A 22,962-nucleotide genomic window follows, 5' to 3' on the forward strand; every position below is an offset into this window, starting at 1 on the left:
TATTTGATGACGGTTGGCACAGCTTTGTCTTTTCTCCAAAGTTTTCTGCTTGGCCACGCCTCCCAGCTGATAGCTGGGGTTGCCGGGACAACAGCTAAACTAGTGTAACTACAACAGTGAGGGTGTTGACAGGAAAAGCTCTTTGATGTCAAGGTGGGGGGGGTTCACTTGAAGATGCGCTGTGGGGGGAATTTTTATATAACAGTTAGTTGCGTCATCACTTCAGTGGAAATTGATAAATAAACAGCTGTGTATACTGAAGAGACTGTGAAGACAGTAACTAATGACTTTGACTTCACTCACTGTACTCAGCTGTGTAGAGCAATGCTACAGCTTGTTGTTGTTAAACTGATGAAGAAGTGAAAGCTAAAAGCAATCACCATGCAATAAATATAATACTCCGAGTGCTGCTTGAAGCTGAATATTTGCTTAATAATCAAATTTTTTGATTACTCAGGCGTTAGTAACACATCGACCAGATCAACAGATTGATCCACATGTTCACAGACTTTGCCCCATCATTTCACATGAACTTCGTCAGTTTTAATTCTTCTCTTGGCCGTGAAACCCCCCATGCAGCTCATCATCACATCATATCCTGTTTGTCTCTCTAAACACACACACACACATACGCACGACCAACCCATGCGGCTCACTGCATAGGAAGCAGAAATGACATCACAAAGTCCGAGAAATTCCCGCTGTTGTCACATCTGTAGCTGTGCAGAAACACGCCCCCGGTCACCTGACTGTAAGTGGTGTCCCAGAAGGGCGGAGTTTAGGGCCAGTGGTTTGGGGTAAGCCCTCTCAAAGGGTGCTGAGTCATCGGGGTTCCCCCGAAAAATGAAATGCTTGCGTGCACTCTCACTGTTTTTCCCACACACATACAGCACTAAGCATTAACTCACAGCGGGTATAACCACATTTCATCACTTTGGTATCATCTGATAGAACCCGAGCTGGTATGTAACACTGTCTGCCGTCTGTGTACACTATCTGGTTTCAGAGTACTGAGTTTCTCACACTGTGCTGGTAGAGTGAATGTGAGCAATGTGATAGCCGGGGTAACAACTAGAATAGACGACCGTTTGGTCACAACAGACATAAACACACACCCTGTATAAAAGTGGTAATTACAATCTCGTCACTGTGTCCCTGTTTGCACTCACCACTGACAGCTGAGCCTCCTGCTGGATTTCTCTTTGTATCTGTCTTTCTTCATTTTTCTACTTTCAAACTGACTCCCCCTTCTCCATCACGCCATGTGTTTTATTATTTTACTATGTTTCCCCAGCGCTACTCTTTCACATGTGATAGTTGACTTAGCCGGCCTGGCTCTTCCTGTTATAGAGAGATCAGCCTTGTTTGTGTGTCTGCTCGCCTGTTAAGCCTCATAGTTAGTCTCACTATTGTGTCTGTGTGAGAAGAGAAAGAGAGTGAGCAAACAAGAGCCCCCCCCCCCCCTCGCTCCCACTGTGTCAGCCTCCCTGCTGATTTACCCCTTCACCTCTAAGCCACCCTCAAGTTTTCCACACTGTTCTGAAACCAGGCGGCACCTCAGAAGTCAGGAAACCAGGAGGTGACGAGTGGTGACGATCCTCTGCTGAGAAAATCAGAAAAGAGAAGCAGCAGGACAGAGAGGTCGTCTGTTCATACTGAAAGCACCCTCAGCCCTGAATCATATCACATGCTTTCAGGCTTCATATATCCTCATAACTTTTCAGTATCGTGTTGAGCGTGGCTTCCTGTTGTTTTTCTGACAGCTTGACATGAATGTTTTTTTTCTTCTCTGTCTTTCAGGGTTGAGGAGACCCCAGAGAGATGATTGGCAGCCAGAGCTGAGACATAACACAACTGTGAATCAATAACTTGGTGCTACTCTAAAAGGTACGCTCAGCATGAGTGTGTGTTTGTCTCAAGACATGTTGTGCACAGCCTTGACAGTTAACGCCAGCCTATCTTCACATGGCAGCAGAGCCTGGTGGATGATGATCCCTGTGAGTCGAGAGAGAGGAGATAAAGAGCGTGCATGCGTGCGTGCGTGCGTGTGTGTGTGTGTGTGTGTGTGTGTGAGTGTTTGTATGTGTGTGTGTGTGTGTGTGTGTGTGTGTGAGTGTTTGTATGTGTGTGTGTCATTGTAGAGCACCACTCCTGACAAGCTAAAAGTGTACAGCGATTGAAATATCCCCTACTGGGCTTTAAATAGAGAACAAGATCCAGAGTTGGTGGGAGGAAGAAAGGCAGAGAAGAGGAACTGGTGGGAGGAAGGACTGCGTATGACCAGAGCTAATTTAGGAAAACTGGTGGAAGAGTGCTGTGCTGAGCAACAGGAATGAATCATAACCTATGTGTGCATGTCTGATCGCTCTCTAACCAATGATTTATACATTCTATTTTAAAATGTTACCATTAGGTGTCTGAAACATTTTGAGCTGCAAGTGACAAGTCATGTACAGTGCATTGGTAGGAGGGTAACAGACATGGTCATGCAGGTTATGCTAAATTTCTCTTGCTATTAAATAATTTTGGGTTTTTACCTTAAAGGGTTCAGTATTTTTTCAAACCTGGACTCACTTTTCCCATGTTTTTGAAATTGGTCTAATACTGAGCTACAGGGCTGCAGCCAGCGCCATCATCGTACGAATTTGTGTTTGCAACCTGAACAGGCTCAGATTGCTATTGTAAGTGTCTGATGGCATTATAGAAAGGATCTTTCAAATAAACAGTAATTTTAAGGTGCATAGTAACAACGATTTTCACATCTAAACAGGTGAAATAAGGGTTCAGCCAAACCAGAGATGATGATTATTGGAACAATGGAAAGACAAACCAATGTGGTTTTTGTGAGTTTTATTTTGTTTCTGTTGACTTCAAATGAAGTATGTTTTATAATGTTAAAATTATTGTTTATTTAAACAGAGTCTGGTAAGTTTGACGGTAGCGATTTTGGGGCTGTTCCCGATTAAACAAAAAGGATCTTACTCTTTAATAAAAGGTCTTTCTCTGAAGAGATCCTTATCATAAGTTGTCAGGCACTTAAAACCACCTGTCAGTGGCAAAAACGAGCTCTTTTAGTGGTTGTAAATTAGCGGTGCACAGTTGCCCTAACATTGTAGCGTGTTTCACAACTGCTGGCTGCAGTCCTCTCACTCAGTGCTGTACCAAATTCAAAAAACTACTTGTGCCATTTGTCTCTGAGACACTAAAACATGGGAAATAGGTTGAAAAACTTAAGTCACCCTTAAATTTCCCATGATGATGGAAAATCAAAAGTCCTCGTCTAATGGTCTTATCATCTTTGAATTGGTGTCATCCAAATATGGATAATTCATATCAATTTAACATAGGATTTTAAGGGATTTTATCTGTTACATCTTCACTGCAAGTATACTTTGTTAACACCAGTTTATGACAGCAGTGGTGAATGTGTAGGTGCGAATATTTCCCTCTCAGGTTTTGTCAGCAATTTCTTTTGTTGTCTTTTTTGAATCAAGATACTTTGAAACACGGACTTCTTTGTATCTTGACACCTTCTGTCTTTTGTATTGTGTGTGAGTGTGTGTGCGGCGTTTCAGAGAGCAGGGAGGGGAGGGAGTTATCTCTCGGCTTCTTTTATGTGTTTTCCCCTCGACCGCTTTCCTTTGTGTCGTCTCTGTGTATGTGTGTATATGTGTGCTTGTGTGGGAAGGTGTGTGGGCGTTTTCATGGCACCGTTCCTGCTCTCCACTCCACTCCACCTCCCTCCATCCCTTCCCTCTTCTCCTTCTCCATCTTTTCTCCTTAATCTATCCTTCCATCCTGTTCAGACCGTCTGTCGCTGCTGCCCCCCTCTCCCTCTCCATCACGCCTGCCGTAATGAGATTAAACCTTAGTGTATCCACCGGGCATGCACATGCACACACAATTCACACACACACACACACACACACACACACACACACACACACACACACACACACACACACACAGTCATCCACTTAAGAGAGCACACTATTCTCTCTCACATGCACTAAATCAGCACAAGCCTGCTGCGACCATGCAGCTTGCACACTTGGCATTGCTTCCAACAGCACACACATTTACACAGACACACTTGGCATGTGACCAAGGCCTCTCACTCTCAGTCTTTCCCTCTGTCTCTTGTTATCAGGAGGCCCATGGTAAGGATTACAGTAACCCCAGGTCTGTCCTCATAGGTGAGCTCCCCAATGAGCCATCTGGGCCTCAGTAATAATCCTGCTCTGTATCGACTGGTTTACTGGCGCCTCCTACAGGCTGAGCGACTCATAGCAGGCAGCTACAGACAAAGACATCCATCATGATTTCACCCTTCAAGCAAATTTAAGTTATTTTAACGCTGCTTGAGGGAACATCCAAATTCGAACAGAATCAGAGTAAATGTCAGTGGTGAGATGTAAATAAAGGGTTTAATTCTGGCTGCCTCTTCAGTCACAGTCTGCTGCCCTATATTCTACTCACACCCTCCCCTCTCTGCTGGCAAGCTCTCCAACATACATACAGCATCTAGCCTATATAATAGAGAGCCCAGTGGCATTTATTGACTTTTCAGTGTGTCTCTGTCTGGCTCGTTCTCATAGTGGCTGTCCTGTTCTTCTTTCCCTCTCTCTCTGTAGCTAAGAGGCTTTTGGGTCCTTGGTGCTAAAGACGTTGGAGTCGGACAGTACAGATATTCTCAGTGTTGGAGTGAGGCCCTCTCTGTGCTGCAGTGGAGGGCTTCACAGACACAGTTAGTCTGGTGAGTAGCAGCTCTCTAATCCACTTTAATGACAGACATTGTGTTCAAAGTACAGCTTTCCTTTATATTACTTTTTAAAGGTGTTAGTACCAGTTTACAGATATATGTGGCAATACATGTGGAAATATGATCAAATTCAAGTATGCTACATCAAATTAATCCTCTCATTAACTGCTGTGTTTAGGTTGGAGGAGAAATATGAGATAATGTTAAAGTAATTACATTCTGAGTTTCAGCTGCAGCCTGTCATTTTGATGGACTAACTAGTAATTCTAGGGCACTACATTTTTAAGGTAATCTGTTGAACTCTAGTGTTTGCTGCATAATGAGAAGTTTGCCATTTCGCCACAAATCCACCATGGATGCCATAATATTAAAAGGATCTTGGTACTTTATAACAATAACACGTACAGTGATTATATATGCTATTTGTAAAGATATCTTAATGATCAGCTTCAGGTAATTTTAGTATTGTATTGAATTCCAGTGTGTAACTTTTCATTATGCTGTTTCTGTTTGTAAACATGTGAGTAAACAACATGACTTACTATCATCTGCAGGCTGGATGCATCACGCAGTAGAGCAGTTCGGCGGGCGTGGCACACGGGAATCCTTCCCTCTGGACGGACTCAACCGGGGACCATGGGCTCCCGTGGGCGGCCGCGCCTGGCAGCCACCTGCCAGGTCTGTGGCCATGACAACACATACACACAAACTTTCACAAACCTCTTTGTTAACTTTAGTCCTTTAGCCTTAGCCTGTAATTAAAAATTTTGAGTGTCACATTTTACAGCAGAACTGAAGTAAAGGCTCAGATGTAATAATCTGACCGAACTGTGTCCTGTCTCCATGTCTCATCAGGTGTTCGCCTGGAATGAATCAACACCAGCTCCTTTCCCATCTACCTCCTGGTCCTATGGGTGGACTGAACCATCCCAGTAAATTCTTTAGTAATGGGTAAGTCCTTCACACAGTCAACAGTGAAAGAGCTACATCTAGACAGCAAGAAAATGACATGATGAAGCAAGCTGGTGGTGTAATTTATTTATTGTTTGTTTTTTGTTATATTGACTAATATTAACTCTTTTGTCTCTTTCGATGTGTCCAGTCCCATGCGAGGAGGTGAGAAGCTTGAGCTCCCACAGCCAATGTTACCAGGTCTGCAGAGGGAGCAGCAGAGACCGCCTCCCCCTCCTCATCATCTTCACCCTCCACCTCCCCACAGAGCATGGGAGCAACTAGGTCAGCTGTATGAATCCCACCTCCCTCCTCAAGGACATCCTGTCGTGCCACTGCCCAATGAGCACTCACTGCGTCTCCATAATGGAGGTTATGCAGGCAGCGGCGGCCCTCCCCCTAACCCCCACCTCCCTCCCAGCAGGCCTAACCAACTTCTGAAGGTGAGTGACAGTGCCAACAAGTAATTTCATGGCAGATTTCTGGACAAGAACTTTCATGACTAAAAAAAAAAAATTCCATGGTTTATGGTTTCTGTGTTATCTTCCTTTCTGTCTTAGTTTGGGGGTCCTCAGGAGCAGCATGTTCCCCGGGGTCCACCATTGCTGGGAGAGGAGATGTGGGCTCAGGTGCACCAGGTAGGAGCTCTCTAATTGGCTATGATCATGTTTCATCATCCACGTAGACACTGAACAGTCTCTGTTCTGTCTGTCAGTCCTGCTGCAGCCAGACACATGAAAGATCCTCTCCATTCAAAGCCGCTGTCACTGAGCTTATAGGACTGTTTGGAACTGATACTTCAGTAGCTGCACTGGTTGTCTCCATCTGCCACCACACTGATCCTGTCATCACTCTGTTCACAGCAGAGGGGCTACCCAGGGAAGATGCCAGGGGGTCAGCTGAAAAGACCGGGCCCTCCACTGGGAGAGCACTCTGTGATCCAGCACACTCCTCCGCCATCCATGCACCAGTCGTCCCGCCCAGCTGCAGAGGACTGCCCCAGCCCCAGCAAGAGGAAAAAGAGTTCGGATCAGGCATGTTATACCAAAACAACTACTTTGAGTGGCAATTTATAACCTCAGCTCTAGATTGTCTCAATGATTGTTTGAGTCATTTTTGCTTGTCAGTGATAAATATTGTAATGTCCCACTCCCTGCGCAGGTATCTCATCCTGGGCTGCAGCGTTTCCCTGGCCAGTCTGTATCTCAGCACCAGTCATCAGTCCACCACCTCCCTCCAAAAGCTGCCTTCTGGAACCCCCTTCACAAGAACAACAGCACTCCTTGGCAACCTCAGACTTCTGACCGCAAGAACCCGCCAGTGCAGGACTTCCAGCTCCGAACAGTAAGGAAACCCTTCATTAGAGTTATTGCACTCAGAGACAGGAGTTTATATTTTACTATTGACCACCATCACTGGGAAAACCTTAACTGGGTTGAGTGGAACGATAAAGATGTATTGATTCTATTAGCTCTACTGTAAATAACACCATGCCCAAAGCTGATTTGCTTTGCTCTCAAGTTTAGCAGTGATCAGATCCTTTGTTAGTTTGATATTACTCTAATCATCCTCTGCTGCTGTATTGTACAATAGGAAACCAACAAACAAGGGATGAGCAGCTACGCCCAGAAGTCCCCTCCCCCCTCTTCCACCCCTTCAAACCTCTCCCCGCCACCAAACTCCTCTCCGGGAAGCTTCAACCAGGGATGTGCTTCTCAGCTTCAGAAAGACGCGTTTCAACCTCAGGCTGTAAACCAGCAGTCCCCCCACTCCTCCTATCCCAGCCCCAGCTCTAAACTGAGGCTAGCTCCCCCCTGCCAGGCCATGAGGGGCCCTCTCATTGGGGGCCAAGGTGGCAGCCAAGCTACCTCTCATGCGACATCTACCCCAACCAGGGAAGAAAAAGATCAACACCTACATGCCCAGTCGTCACCAGCAAACCCTCCTGCAACCAGCAACACCAACAACAGCAGCAGTAGTGTGCCTTACAACCACTTCCAGCCTCATCCAGGGCTGGGGCACCAGGGTCCCCCTCCGCCTCCACCTCCTCCTGCCAGCAGCACCTCAGTACCTCAGCAACTGCAAAGTGGACCCCATGAGGCCTGGAGATACCAGAGCAGGCCCAGCAGTCACTCTCTAGTGAGTACAAGTCATTTATGCAGCAGCTTTTTTGTACCATGTTTATAGTACACCCTCACAGCCATGTAGAAAATACCCCAATATGCAATATTGGGGTATCTCACCCAGTTACTCATTTAATTGATGGATTAATCAGTAGAATACCTGATTACCAAAGTAATAGATAGCTGCAGCTCTAGTTGCATTGTAAAATCTCAAAATAATTAGTAACATGTATTTAAAATATATATATATTTACAATATGCCTCTTGTATGAATGTCATGCAGATCTGAATAACCAAACCAAAAACACTTATGTTTTGTTTTTGGCCAGGATGCTCAGAGAGCAGAGGATCCACTTTCTGCTAGTTGGCTGTCACTGTACCCTGGACAGCATATGGAAGTGCAAATTCAATAAAAAATGGCCATTGAACTTAGATTTTGCATCATGACAGAGACCTGGGACATTTGGTTTGACAATTTTGGTTATTGAAAAATTGGTATTAAATTTTATTCCGAGAGGCAAAAAGGCTTAAAAAGTCTTAAATATAATTTGCCTTAAACTGTAGGAACCCTGATATTAGATATGATTGCTATGTTTATTTAATGCGTTGGAGAAGGTATTTTACTCTGAAAGAATAGGTTTACAATGAATCTGTGATCCCAACTGCAGGTAAGATTGTGATCGTTACATTTATTTATTGAAAATTGCTCTGTGTGTATCTCCAGGAGTCGGGCATCTACAGGCCTCCAGGACTGTTACCTCAGCGCCAGCAGAGCCACAATCGGGTTGTGGATAGTCGAGTTCCAGCTCCCTCCCAGCATCACCATCATGTCAGCCCTCCTCTGCCCCCAACCAACTCCACTCGAACACCTGTCATCACCGCCAATCTTCCCATATCCCAGGCCACTTGCTCCATCAGTGGCTATAGCAACGGCAGCAGCACTACTAGTGTAACTATGCCTGGTGTCTCTACGCGACCCCCTGTGAACAATGGCAGCAGCAATAGCAGCTGGCAGAGAGGAAGAGAGCCAGTAACCCAAATCTCCACGCACGGCGTCACTAGCCCCACCTCTCAGCTGGACACTATGCTGCAGTCGGGCTGTCAAAGAGGCCAAACTGCCAACCGGCCTCACCAGCAAGGGCCGCCCAGGCCACAACAACAGGGGCCCACAAAGTCCCAACCCATGAAGGGGAAGACGTCATACTATGCTCAGGCTGAACTAGAGCAACCTCCTGCATTTACCTCCCCATCTTCTTTGTTCTCCTCAGGGCACCAGAGGGCAGGGGACAGCGTGATTACAAGCAGAGTTTCAAATCCGCTTCCCAGCTCTCCAACCGCATACTGCCCAGCGCCACGCTCAACTGTCAGTGCACCACAGCCATCCAATCCAGCCCTCTCCTCCAGACCAGCTCATCAGGCAGAATATGCCTCGACACAGGCATACTCTCAGCCACAGATTCGTCCTCCAGTTCCGACTTCTGTCCCTCAATCCATTGAAGAGGCTCTAGACAAGCTCGATGCAGAGCTGGAGGGTCACATGCAAGCTGAAGAGAGGAGGAAGAGGGACAGAGAGGAGCAAGAGAGAAAACTCAGAGAAGAGGAGAGGCGGAAGAAAGAATGGGAGATGAGACAAAAGCGGGACGAGGAGAGAAAAAGGAAAGAGCTGGAGAAGAAGGAGGAGGAGAGGAAGAAGAGAGAACTGGACAGACAGGAAGAGGAGAGGAGAAGGAGAGAATGGGAGAGGCAGGAGCAGGAGAAGAAGAGGAGGCAAGAAGAGGAGAGGAGGAGGCAAGAAGAGGAGAGGAGGAGAAAAGAAGCAGAGAGGCTGGAGGAGGAGAGAAAAAAGAGAGAGTGGGAGAAGCAGGAAGAGGAGAGGAAAAGGAGAGAATGGGAGAGGCAGGAGGAGGAGAGGAAGAAGAGAGAATGGGAGAAAAAGGAGCGGGAGAGGAAGAGGAGAGAGTGGGAGAGGCAAGAGGAGGAGCGAAAGAAGAGAGAATTAGAGAGGCAAGATCAGGAGAAAAAGAAAAGAGAACTGGAGAGGCAGGAGGAGGAAAAGAAAAAGAGAGAGTTGCAGAGAAAAGAGGAGGAGAAAAAGAGATTGGAGCGGAAAAGGGAGGAGGAGCTTTGCAGTGCAAAAGGCAAAGAACAGACCGCTATTGAAAATCTGGAGAGACTGTTCTCAGGCAACGCCTCCCCAACACCCCCGCCTCCTCGCCTCTCTTCTGCTACTACACCTCCTTCAGGTCCATCGCCCCCCAGCTCCCAGGCTTCACCCCCTTACCCCTGGCTGAGCCGTGGTGGAGTACTCCCCTGTCCGCCAGGCCAGGCACCCACTGCTACTACTCCTGCAGAAAGGCTTCGCCCGCCTCCTCTTACTCCTCAGACTGAGTATGCCAGAGAGAAGCAGAGGCAGAGAGAGATGTGGAGCAACAATGGCGGAACGACATTCAGTCCCTCATCAACACACAATACCTCAGGGATGAACCAGTCAGTGTACCCCAACAAGCCCCCGGCAATGCAAGCCGCACCCAACCAATCCAAAGATCCAAAGAGCAGGGAGAGAGACGGCAGCCAACCCTCGCTCCCTGCATTGGCACTTAGAGAGCCGCCCAAACTGTATCAGGCTTTCCCCAGAGAAAGCCTCCCACCACCTCCTTTATCCTCCAGCTCCATGAGGGGTATCCTCAACAAGCAGGTGACAGGAAGTGGTTTGGAAAAGGCCAGCAGCTGTGGTGCTGACTCTGCACAGTTTGAGGAAGAGCCGTCTGAGATGTCCACACTGCTGCCTGATGGTCTGGCTAACATTATGGCCATGCTGGATGAGTCCATCAAAAAGGAAGAGGAGATGTATAACAGTGAGAAAACCATGTCCACAGGTCTTCTTGATAACTTTACTCCTAATGTGCAGCCCATCAAGAGCTACCTGTGTGCCCCAGACCTCATCCCAGCAACCAAGCCCAACCAGGAAGACATTGGATCCAATCAGCACGAAAGCCCTCCCGTGCTCAGTCGCCAAGGCTCTCTGGCCTCCCCTTGCAGCCGAACATCCTCTCTTAACGAGGAGGAAGACGACTACCCTAAACCTTCTCCAAATTTCTCTCTGAACCCTAAACGATCGATGGAAGTCGGAGTGGGAAACACCAATTACCGCCACAGTGACCTGGCTAAACTTTACGGCCTCCCAGAGCAGAGTAAAAGTGAGGCCGACGAGGATGAAGAGGATGAGGACCCTGAGACACCTTCTTGTTCTCCACCACCCCAAAGACCCCACCTACACCAAACAGGTGTCAACAGCCTGTTCAAGTCCCTAGCAACAGTTCTAGAGAGCCAGAAGTATGCTTACAGAGGTGGGCCTTTTGGGAGACCCCCTCCGTCAGCTCTGGTTGGGGTCAAATATTCGTCCTCGCTGTCATTAGGCCCTGATATCTGCCGCCAGCAGCAAGGCAGTTCCCCAACGTCAGATTCAACCAATCCACCGTTCAGTCCAGCTGTCCCACCTCTAAAGTACTCCCCTCCTCCTCTGCTGGAAGACAAGAATTTGAAAATAGAGGACACTGATGTTTGGAGAGATGACGGAGAGACAACAGAGGACAGAATGAACTCTACCAAACAGGAGAGTGTTCCTCCCATAAAACCCATTAAGGTGGTGAAGGAGGAGCGACTGTTCACGACCATTTCTGAGTCCTCTCTGGCAGAGTTGGGCAAAAGCTGTGAGGTCATGCTCAGTAGACAGTCACTTCCTATCAAGAACTCCTCAGATAAACCTGATGGACATGTCAAAGCAGAGGACAGGCATAAACCTGAGAAAGTAAAGGAGCACAGAGAGAAGAGCAGGCACAGGGATCGGGACAGAGAGAGGGAGAAAGACAAGAAAAGGAAGCACGGTCACAGCCACAGTAGCAGCAGGAAGCATGAAGACAGGAAAGAAAAGAAGAAGCATAGAGAGAAGAGAGAGGAAATGGCCTTCTCATCGTCTTCATCTTCATCATCATCGTCATCTTCTTCTTCCACTCACTCAAGCTCCAGCCACAAGCGGCACAAGGACGGTAAGAGCCATAAGGAGAAAAGGGATCGCAGAATTCTTGGTGACCTCAACCTTCAGAGCAAGGAAGGGTCTGAGAAGAACCGGGGTCATTATGAGACAGACAAAAAGAAACGCAAGGAAGCATCTGGTGCCAGCTCCACCTGTGAAGGGGAGCATGCAGAATGGACCTCGAGAAGTTCTGGAGAGCGATCTTCTGAGGACAAAAAGGGTTCTGAATCGAGTTCTTCGTTAGGCTCAACGGACTTCTTGAAACTGAAGGCGCTGTCAGATGGGCCACCTAAAGAGCTGAAGATTCGCCTGATCAAAGTGGAGAGCGGGGACAGGGAGACATTCATAGCCTCTGAGGTGGAGGAGAAGAGGATCCCACTTGGGGAAATCTCCATTAAGAACACTGCCAGTGAAATCATCAGGTCCTGCAAGTAAGTGTAATTTGGAGGACGACTCATTTAATGTAACATTTCACTAGGCTATCCAGGCATTCATTGATAACTTTAAGTCTAAATGACATATTAGATAGAGATGTCTCTGTGAACAGTGTAGAAGCAAATTACAGTGAGGTTAAAGTAGTATATTTGTGTTGAGCCACGAAAGGTGACCCATCACGGTGCTTATGCACAGCGGCAGCAGTAACAGAAACCTGTTTTGTATCTCATCGTTTGCATATGCCAAGATGTTCTCCTCTTTCCGTTATAGGGGAGCCAGAGTGAAAGGGAAGTTCAAAGAATCGTTTCTGCTCCCGGCCTTCTCTGTCAAGCCCACCATGACCTCAGAGGAACCCATTCCTAGAGAGAAACTCAATCCTCCTACACCAAGCATCTATGTAAGTCACTATGTCCACTACATTTCATACATACACTGACTTTCTTTCCGTCTCTAAACAGAACAAATAGCCAAAAGTATGATTATAATCATCCAACAAATCAAATGTTAAGGCATGTCAATGTTTTAAAAGACAGCACACAAATGTTATTCTTTAAAGCAACAGAACATAGTTGGTTTAATATTAGTGTGCATTGCAGACTGTTGATATTTATACACAATTTGCCTTAACATGCCTGCGCTGCCCTCTTGTGGCAAATTACTGTGCATGCAGACAAATTGGTTGAAAGAGTTGTTGTCGGTGCATTGAAGTGATTTTTCTTCTTTGTAGTTGGAGAGTAAGCGAGATGCCTTCTCCCCCGTGCTGCTGCAGTTCTGCACAGACCCCAAGAATCCTGTTACTGTTATCAGAGGCCTGGCTGGATCTCTGCGACTTAGTAAGTTGACACTTACTGTCACTTTGAATGCAGTCAAGTAGTAAGCTATACTGACTTTTGGAGAAATAAAAGATGTGAACTGAACCCTCTGAGAACCTTTGTATATTTTGGGACCTCAGGTCTTTTTTTAATTTAATTTAATTTAATTTAATTTTTTTTTTTTATAATCTTGGGTGTGGTAATGCAAATGGTATGAATTTCGGTGAATTTATGTATTTTTTGGTCAATTTTAGGTTTTCAATTTAACTCCCACAATTAGTTTATAATAGAATGAGTAAACAAAAATGTTACTTTCAGCCTCCTAGTCCCATTTTGGGGCCTAGTGACTCCCATAAAAAAAAAGAAAAAACTACAACTTTTGACTCTTCTGCTCTGACAGCATAAACTTATGAATTATATTATGTTAGGCTGCCATCCTGCACTCCTGGCTTCAAAATTTATTCACATTTTATCAAAATATTTATCAAAATTTATTTTTTTTACCATTTTTTTAAAAATGTTCTGCCATTTTCTCAATTTTGGGATATAGATCAATAAGACGCATTTTTCTTTTTTTTTCTGTTTCAACATATTGTGGAGCGCTGCAAGCCCTCTGACATCCCTACAAACACACCCAGATCATTTTAGTTCCATATATTTATTCAGAGTGTAGTGTGTATGTGTGCATAGAAACGTTATTGTGTGTGTGTGTAACCAAAATACAGGCACTGAAATCCCGATGGAGAAAAATGGCCAAATATAAAACCATAAAAGTTGTCTTTTTTGAAGCCATGGCCATTTTTTTGGTATTTTCTGGGCAATTGAATCGATTTCTCCATATATGCCCTGAAGAACAAATTCATATGAATTCCGTGCTTTCAACTATAGGCTATTCTACTGCTGGTCATATTTGCCCATACACACACACCTGCACTCCTCCACTGGATGCCATCTAGGGGGGCACCAAAACAAAGTGAGGTGTACTAAAACAAATTGTCGGAAAGTCTGTTTTTTTTTTATTCAGTAGATTTTGAGACCATTAGTGAGTTTATACAAGTGCTGGCACAGCCAAATGTCTAAATATGTGCAGGTATTGCATTGAATATGTTTAGATATTGAACATACTTCAATTTTTGTGTTTTCTCATGAAAAACCTATTTTTAAGGGGTTAAAATTCTGAAAATGAGCAGATATGTGGTATTTATGATCAGGTCAGAAGTTGTTAAAAGATACAAAGAAAACCAAATAATATTACTGTAAGCTACTTTTAAAACAGTTCAGAAAGGTCCCATTTGAGGACCTAGGGGCCTGAGAGTGAGTTTTTTAGATTATCTGCAACTGCACGAAAAACAAAAATTTAAATTGTTGCTAATCACTGACATATCCCAGACTACAATGATCCCCCTCGAAAAAATATCCTTAGGATTTAGCATATGAAAAATAATTCATTTTTTATTGCATTTTTCTCATTAAAAAGAGTAGCATTATGTAAGGACACTGGCATTTAAGGGGTTAAAATTCTGAAAACGAGCAGATATGTGGTATTTATGATCAGGTCAGAAGTTGTTAAAAGATACAAAGAAAACCAAATAATATTACTGTAAGCTACTTTTAAAACAGTTCAGAAAGGTCCCATTTGAGGACCTAGGGGCCTGAGAGTGAGTTTTTTAGATTATCTGCAACTGCACGAAAAACAAAAATTTAAATTGTTGCTAATCATTGACATATCCCAGACTACAATGATCCCCCTCGAAAAAATATCCTTAGGATTTAGCATATGAAAAATAATTCATTTTTTATTGCATTTTTCTCATTAAAAAGAGTAGCATTATGTAAGGACACTGGCATTTAAGGGGTTAAAATTCTGAAAATGAGTAGATATTTGGTATTTATGATCAGGTCAGAAGTTTTTAAAAGATACTAAGAAAAAAAGGGACTTATGGGTATGAGAGTGATTTTTTCTAATTATATGAAAGTGCAAAAATAATAAAAATCAATGTTGTTGCTAATCATTGACATATCCCGGACTGCAGTTATCTATCTCAAAAAAATCTCCTTAGCATATGAAAAATAATTCAATTTCTTTTATTGTTTTTGTCATTTAAAAAAAAAAACGTAGCATTATTTGAAGAAACAGGCATGTAAAGGGTTAAAATTCTGAAAATGAGTCGATATTTGGTATTTATGATCAGGTCTGAAGTTTTTCAAAGATACTAAGAAAAAAAGGGACCTAAGGCATTTAAAGGGTTAAAATTCTGAAAATGAATGAATATTTGGTATTTTTGAACAGGTCTGAAGTTGTTTAAAAGATTTAACAACAAAAAAACATATTACTGTGTAGTATTTTTTAAAGCAGTTCTCAGAAAGGTTCCATTTGATGACCTAGGGGTCTGACAGTGAGTTTTTCTAATTATCTGACCTGCACAAAAATTAAAAATGCATAGAAATCTTTTTTTTTTTGCCAATAACTTAGTTTACTTGCCAGTAATCAGTAACTTATCTCAGTATGCAATAATCCTCTCCAAAATAATCTCCTTTGCATGTATTATTTGGGAAATAATTAAGCATTTTGTGCTTTTCTCATCAAAATCATGACATTGTGTAAACAAAGTGGAATTTAAAGGGTTAAAATTCTGAAAACGAATAATTATTTGATATAAATGATTAGGTCTGGAGTTCCAAAGAAATGGAAAACAATGTGTGTAATATTTTAAAGCAGTTTTAGAAAAGTTTCATTTTGGGACCTAAGCGTCTGAAAGGTACTTTTTCTGATTATTTGAATCTATACAAAAACTAAAAATGCATAGAAGTCAATGTTGTTGGTAATCATTGATACATCCCAGACTGTGATAATCCCTGCCCAAAAAAACTCCTGACCATTCAGCATAAGAAAAATAATTCATTTATTGGTATTTTTCTCAATACAAAACAGTGGCATTATGCAAACAATTTATTCTGTATGACCAAATGCCTTATTGTGGGAGAAATTTTCCTTTCAACATCGAGCTACTAAGAAACAACATTCATGACTGTTTAGGTACAAATATGATGCATCAGTTTGTTGTAATGCATGCATGCCTAACATTTCCTCTCATTCCTTTTAGACCTGGGGCTGTTTTCTACAAAGTCACTGGTGGAAGCCAATGCAGAGCAGGCAGTAGAGGTGAGGACTCAGGTGCAGCAGCCTGCTGATGAGAACTGGGACCCCAGTGGGACAGGCCAGACATGGCCCTGCGAGAGCAGCCGCTCCCACACCACCATCGCCAAATATGCCCAGTACCAGGCGTCCAGCTTCCAAGAAAGTCTGCAGGTAAATATGGTTTATCACAGCTACTCTAACCACTCCACCTACTACTGTTTTTCCTGCATTCTGTGCTGCGATCCAGCTGGTTAACATGTTGTGATCTGTGTCTTCAGGAGGAAAAAGGCAGCGACGAGGAGGAGGATGAAGATGAGAAGGAGAAGAAGCCATCCAACACTTCTGATACTCCGAGCAAGGACAGCTCTAAAGAAAGTAGCAGGTAAGGATAGTTAAAAGAGCACAAAGTTTACTAAAACTTCCAAGTTTTTTGAAGTTTGTTGTAATATTTGAATGTTTCGCTTTTCCTCAGTGCTGAGCCAAAACAAGTGGGGAAGATAATTAAGTTTGGCACCAACATTGACCTTTCAGATCCCAAGAGGTGAGCAACTTAAACATATCACCCTCAGATATGATATATGTAGAAAAATGTGATGGTCACTGTTACATAATATTTGAAAGATATTTATTGTTTTTCCATCCGTTGCATTGCCCTGTAGTGGTCAAGTCTCAATGCAGCAGCATGATTGATGCAAGCAAAGCTCCTTTGTTCTGCATCAGTTTATAGTGTACATACATATCACTCTAATGGTCAAATGTTACTAAAGATGAATGTTGATCAGTTCTAACCTGCTGTGTCTGTGCAGGTGGAAGCCCCAGCTTCAGGAGTTGCAGAAGCTGCCAGCATTCATGCGTGTAGCATCCAGCGGGAACATGTTGAGCCATGTTGGACACACCATCCTAGGCATGAACACTGTCCAGCTCTACATGAAGGTTCCAGGGAGTCGAACACCAGGTAGAGGACACTCGTATGTCTGTAATGTGTAGAATACAACTTAAGTTTAAACAATGCACTGAACACACAACACATACATTAAATAAAAATGCTCTGTGTACTACTGTTGACAGGGGTAACAGTATCTAAAAAATGCCAATAGACTTGGTTTATCAAAGATGCTAGCAAAGCAACTGAAGTTACTATCTGAATTGAGACCTGTTTATTCTAAATATGTGACAAGGATATTCTGTACTCTAACAGGTCACCAGGAGAACAATAACTTTTGCTCGGTGAACATCAACATCGGCCCTGGAGACTGTGAGTGGTTCTCTGTCCATGAGAATTACTGGCAGGCCATCAGTGACTTTTGTGAAAAGTGAGTAGACAAATCTAAGAATGCACGCTGACATTTTAGGCGTGTGACTGTAAAATTATTCTTCCCTCTATAACAATACTAGGAGTGCAGAGGTTTATTTAAGATGCTAAGCTCTACACCCTTCTTATGTGCTTAGGCATGGAGTGGACTACCTGACGGGTTCCTGGTGGCCGGTTTTGGAAGATCTTTACAAAGCCAACATCCCAGTCTACCGCTTTATCCAGCGGCCTGGAGATTTGGTGTGGATCAACGCTGGAACTGTTCACTGGGTTCAGGCTGTTGGCTGGTGCAACAACATTGCCTGGAATGTTGGACCTCTTAATGGTGAGTAGTGCACCATCTAAGGACTAAATACACATTACTTTAGCAATATTATGAACATAGTGGTAACATTTTCTATGTGCACCACATCTATAATGCATAATGAAGGTATTCATAGTGAATTTTAATGCATTCATAATCCTTTTTGATTATCAACAGTCATAAAACATAGATGTAACTGTATGAGGTGTCTTATGGATGCTCTTGACTAGTTTTAAACTAGAGGTTTACACACACATCAATAATTATCTGTAGTTAGGACGCATAGTGTGTTTTAACAGTCCATGCAGTGTAAGTTACCATTGTATACGTTAAGTAAAGAGACTTAACACCTACAATGAAACATTATGATGAAGCATAAATAATTATAAATGCATCAATATGTACCTCACTTTACTAAACACACACAGTGATAACTTATGAAAAAGCATGGATTGTTTTAACAAGTCAAGAGCACCCATAAGACCCTTGCCACTTTTAAATCATAAAAGTCAGATCTATAATGGTTTATGACTATTGATATAGTGCACCAGTAAGCATTACATGTGTTTATGAGTGTATTCATCAAGCATTATGAATGCATTAGAATTCGCTATGAATGCGTTACTAAAATATTTTATAGACAGTATTCAACATTGTTTCGTGTGTGTCTGTAGCTTACCAATACCAGCTGGCCCTGGAGAGGTTCGAGTGGAACGAAGTGAAGAAAGTCAAATCCATTGTCCCCATGATTCATGTGTCCTGGAACGTGGCCCGCACTGTCAAGATCACTGACCCAGACACCTATAAGATGGTCAAGTGAGTACACACGAACATTTAGCGGCCAGTTAGCCAGAACTAATGAACAACCCTGTAGAAAATCTCAGCTTCATTAAGGTTATAGTGTTTTGTTAAAACTACTTGTGCTGTTAGGCTGCTTTTGTAATGGTACATATACAAATAAAAACTATATAAATATATTTAATGGCAACTTGATATTAATGTTGTTCTCTTTCCCGCTCTGTCAGACACTGCCTGCTGCAGTCCATGAAGCACATCCAGATTCTGCGGGACCAGCTGGTGGCTGAAGGCAAAAAGCTTTCCTATCAGAGTCGGGTCAAAGACGAGCCTGCCTACTACTGCAACGAGTGTGATGTGAGCAGCCTTCAGTCACTCTAACAACAGAACTTTGACTCCCCCAATTACAGACACTCTCAGCTGCTAGTTTGTGTACACTTACATACAATAAAGTGCAACAGCCCTGCAATAACATCTGGAACACACTGCATGTGTGAGCAGAACATGACAGCACTTAGAATACTCATAGCTGCAGGTAGCCCAGCAGAAGTGTCACGACAACAACTCCACGAGTGTGGACACTGCAAGCATGAAACATGCAGCAGTGCAGCGAGGTTGCAGTCACGCACTGCTCACGCATGCAGTGTGTTCCAGGTGTAAGTTTGTATGTTAGATAACAGCAGTTACAATGAGTTTAACCAACCACAGTGCCCACGAAAACTACTATAGCCATTCTTGCAGCATGATAGATAGTCCAGCCACGTGTACTCCAAGCCAAACTAATGCAGTGTAATAACCAATGATGATTTAAATCCAAATAAAGGTAATTGTGCTCAGAGTTGATTAAACCTAATAGTCTTACTGGAGGCTTTAGGTTTTGATGTCCAAAAGAATCATACATTATATTTAGTTACAGGAACCTGCTGCGTACACTTTTTCACCGTGAAATGATGTTATTGTGAGATTGATAACTGACTACAGCTGTTGTACTCTAAAGCAGTGATTCCCAAACAAGGGTACTAGTACCCCAGAGGGTGTAGTTGCCAGAGCATACTTGGAAAGATGAAACAGATCAACTGTTTTTTTTTAAATTATGATTAAATGTTAAAAATAGCTAAAAGTAATGAATAAATGCTTAAAATGTTCAACTTCTACCCCTCCAAATGGTACCAGTTAAAACACAACTTGACCAAACTACACAAGTGAAATGTTGACTTCTGTGTCAAAGAGATTGTGAAATATGTACTTCTATATTAAATGAGTTGTGTCGCTCAAGGGTTAACACTGAACTAAAAGGATTGGGAACCAATGCTCTAGAGGACAACAGGCAATTTTCTGGATAATCTATAGATTACAAAAGAAGCATTAACATAAATCCTTTCTACCTTGAATATTTCCTAAATTGTTCTCTTCTCTGTTGCAGTTGGAGGTGTTCAATTTGTTGTTTGTGACAAGTGAGAACAACAGCAGGAAGACGTATGTGGTTCACTGTGAGGACTGCGCACGTCAGCGTAGCCCCAACCTGACAAACGTAGTGGTGCTGGAGCAGTACCGCATAGAGGAGCTCATGAACATATACGACTCCTTCAGCCTGGTGAGGAGACACTTACCTCGAGATTCCCGCTAATGAGGAGTCCAATAATCCCAGTTGTGCCATCAGTCTCAGAGAATTTGGATGTTGTTTTTTTGCCTTGAAATACAAACAATAGTCAATGAAACTGATTATTTTCAAGTCAGTTAGATATTAATCATGTCTGTGTTTTGTCTTACCAGGCCTCCTCCTCCCGGTGACAGAGCTCCCCTCCTGCGTCTCCTCAGCCATAACCAAAACTCCTGCAAGACAGGACAAAAGACAGTTTCACTTTGGATTTCAACTTACCCTTTCATTATTTAAGATCATGTTTTCTACTACTACTACTGCTAATACTTGCCGAACAGCCAGTTGAATACGTTTACTCATCATTACTGTTTACAAAAAGAAAAACCAAGCCGCCAATAAAATACCAGTTTACTCTCAGATGGTGCTTTCAACCAGACACCCTGGAAACAGTGAAGTTAAGAACCAGGGGGCAGGTGGTGCTGCCATTGAACAACATGCGGAGGGTAGTTGGTTTCAATGGTGTGTTTCTGTCAGTACCAGAGAGAACTTGTTTTTGTGTTGTCTTGAATACTGAAATTTGTACATGCTGTTTGAAATTTTTGTGGGGTGCTGTCTTTTTTAAAAATAATTTATTGTTTTGTTTTTCTAAACTAGATCAGCCTAGATATATACCACATTGGCCTTGTATTTAGAAAAGAGAGAAAATGAAAAATACTAATAATAGAGATATGAACATTTTTCTAAAGCATTAAGAATTTAAAAAAAAATACAAATGTTTGGAATGCTTCAAAACATACGGGTTTTAACAACTTTGGTTGTTTTGGGGGGGGTTTTATTTTGTTTTTCAAATTCTTGTATGTGTTGTAAATCTTGTTTGTATGAATTATACTTTGATTTCCTCTGGAGATTAATGTTCAGTTATCACTCATCATCAGGTCTTTTTGTTCATTTCTTCCATCTCTCTATGGACTATCTCTTTAAAAAAGAAAGAAAAAAAATCATTGCCATCTGGTGTTTGTGTGTTGTACCTCTGATTGTTTTGTTCCAATATGCAGACTTAGTATTTCTTGTTTTGATTTTTTTGTTTGTTTTGGTTTTTTTGCATTGTACATTTAATTTAAAATGTTTCCTCTATTTATTGGATATCAATGTTCTCCCTTTTTTAATAGGGTTGTACAAGTTTGCGATTTTTTTTCTTTTTTTTTCTTTTTTTATAGTGACCGATTGCTCTGTAAGAACTGAAATGTGGGGTTGTGTGTCCACAGGAGTGGAGGCTGCTGTTTCTTTGGTGCTTGCCTCTCATGACTCCTTCCTTTTTCTCCTGATATATATTAAATGATATCTTTATCTTGAATATAACACCACCTTTCCTGTAGACAATAGCCACACTGCTCACGTAGAGAAGATGACTAATGGAATGCTGTGTTTGTATGCTCATTAAGGAAAAAAAACTTTCCAAAGTGTTTTGACAAATGGTAATTTTTTTATTATGTAGGGGGCTTTTAGACGAGATTTTAATGATTTTATGATATTATCTGTTGAATATGATAACGGGATAGATGGTGCTAAATGTTCTCTTTGAACAACTTTTTTCTGTTTATCTTCTTAAAATGAGAATTCTATTTTTCCTGTTGCAATATTACCTTACCCTTTTCCTTCTCTTTGTGGTCATTTATTTATAACTGCACTGTTTAGAGAATTCACACAGACATACTTGCAGACACACACACCAAACTGAGCCAGACATGTCTTAAACACTTGTGAATTTGTGTGACATTACTATGACTATTATTAATAAACGCTTTTTGATGAATCCGGGGGTGAGTACGCCTCTTTTTTTCCTCTTGGTCATATTTTATCTGTCACCAACATGTAATGTTTGTATAGTGCTGGGCAATATGGAAAAAAGTATATAAAATGTATATGCGGTTTTCAGTCAGTTTTGGAAATGTCAAAATTTGAGATTTTTTACCATTGTATGCTTTGTGCGATTTGTATGTTTTTGGCCATTTTTTCAACATGCTTTATTATGACTTTTTGGCCTTTTTGGAGGCATTTTTTCAACATGCTATGCTATGGGACATCTCTATCAGCTATAATAAGTGGTTTGTCAGCCATTTTGTGTACAAAATTTTAGATTTTTTTGACATGTTATAGTATGTGGTTTTTGGTAATTTTTTTTGATATGCTATTTAATGGGTTTTATTCAGGCTTTGGGGATGTTTTTCAACACTGTATACTATAATGGGCCTCTACAAGCTATTTTGAGTTTTTTTCAGATGTTTTTTGAACGTCTCAAATTTTGACATTTTCGCCATACTATAGCCTTGCTGTTTTGGTCATTGTTTCAACTGCTATTTTGGGGCTGTTTTGGGATGTTTTTTCGACACTGTATATGATGATACGCCTCTACATGCTATACTAAGGTTTTGTGTGTTTCCGGACGTGCAAACACTTGACATTTTTTGCCTTTACTATAGCCTGGATTTTGGTCATGATTTCCACCATAACAATTTAGCCTTGCATTGAGACTCCACACGCCATTGTTTTGGCTGCTATTTGATGCCCAACTTTAGATGTCCGATTTTGACTGTATCAGCTCTGATTTTTTCCAGTTTTGACAACCTCTGACATGCTGTCTTGGGTTCTACTCAGGCTTAGCCCTGTTATTTGTGAGTCCCACATGTCATCGACAT

At 42.4% G+C, this 22,962-nt stretch overlaps 1 protein-coding gene across 4 annotated transcripts in view; it reads left to right on the top strand.

Moving 5' to 3' along the window:
- Positions 1-22,079, top strand: part of kdm6ba (lysine (K)-specific demethylase 6B, a) — a 117,233-nt gene extending 95,154 nt beyond the window's left edge. For 3 of the 4 annotated variants that reach the window (XM_042511865.2, XM_088073185.1, XM_042511864.2), the window contains 22 exons: positions 1,801-1,887; positions 4,635-4,756; positions 5,317-5,440; positions 5,618-5,713; positions 5,865-6,156; positions 6,274-6,351; positions 6,577-6,747; positions 6,875-7,057; positions 7,307-7,852; positions 8,561-12,300; positions 12,575-12,701; positions 13,032-13,137; positions 16,221-16,426; positions 16,534-16,637; positions 16,728-16,796; positions 17,062-17,210; positions 17,454-17,568; positions 17,705-17,892; positions 18,546-18,687; positions 18,897-19,023; positions 20,090-20,260; positions 20,440-22,079. In XM_042511865.2, coding sequence (XP_042367799.2) covers positions 5,322-5,440; positions 5,618-5,713; positions 5,865-6,156; positions 6,274-6,351; positions 6,577-6,747; positions 6,875-7,057; positions 7,307-7,852; positions 8,561-12,300; positions 12,575-12,701; positions 13,032-13,137; positions 16,221-16,426; positions 16,534-16,637; positions 16,728-16,796; positions 17,062-17,210; positions 17,454-17,568; positions 17,705-17,892; positions 18,546-18,687; positions 18,897-19,023; positions 20,090-20,260; positions 20,440-20,457 — 6,747 coding nt within the window. In that variant the 5' untranslated portion in view covers positions 1,801-1,887; positions 4,635-4,756; positions 5,317-5,321 and the 3' untranslated portion in view covers positions 20,458-22,079. The remainder of the gene's footprint in view (positions 1-1,800; positions 1,888-4,634; positions 4,757-5,316; positions 5,441-5,617; positions 5,714-5,864; positions 6,157-6,273; positions 6,352-6,576; positions 6,748-6,874; positions 7,058-7,306; positions 7,853-8,560; positions 12,301-12,574; positions 12,702-13,031; positions 13,138-16,220; positions 16,427-16,533; positions 16,638-16,727; positions 16,797-17,061; positions 17,211-17,453; positions 17,569-17,704; positions 17,893-18,545; positions 18,688-18,896; positions 19,024-20,089; positions 20,261-20,439) is intronic. The other variant, XM_088073186.1, reaches the window with a different exon arrangement.
- Positions 22,080-22,962: the final 883 nt, after the last annotated feature.

This window comes from Plectropomus leopardus, chromosome 23 (assembly GCF_026936395.1).
Source record: "Plectropomus leopardus strain MGB_pleo_1.0 chromosome 23, ASM2693639v1, whole genome shotgun sequence".
NCBI lineage: Eukaryota > Metazoa > Chordata > Actinopteri > Perciformes > Serranidae > Plectropomus > Plectropomus leopardus.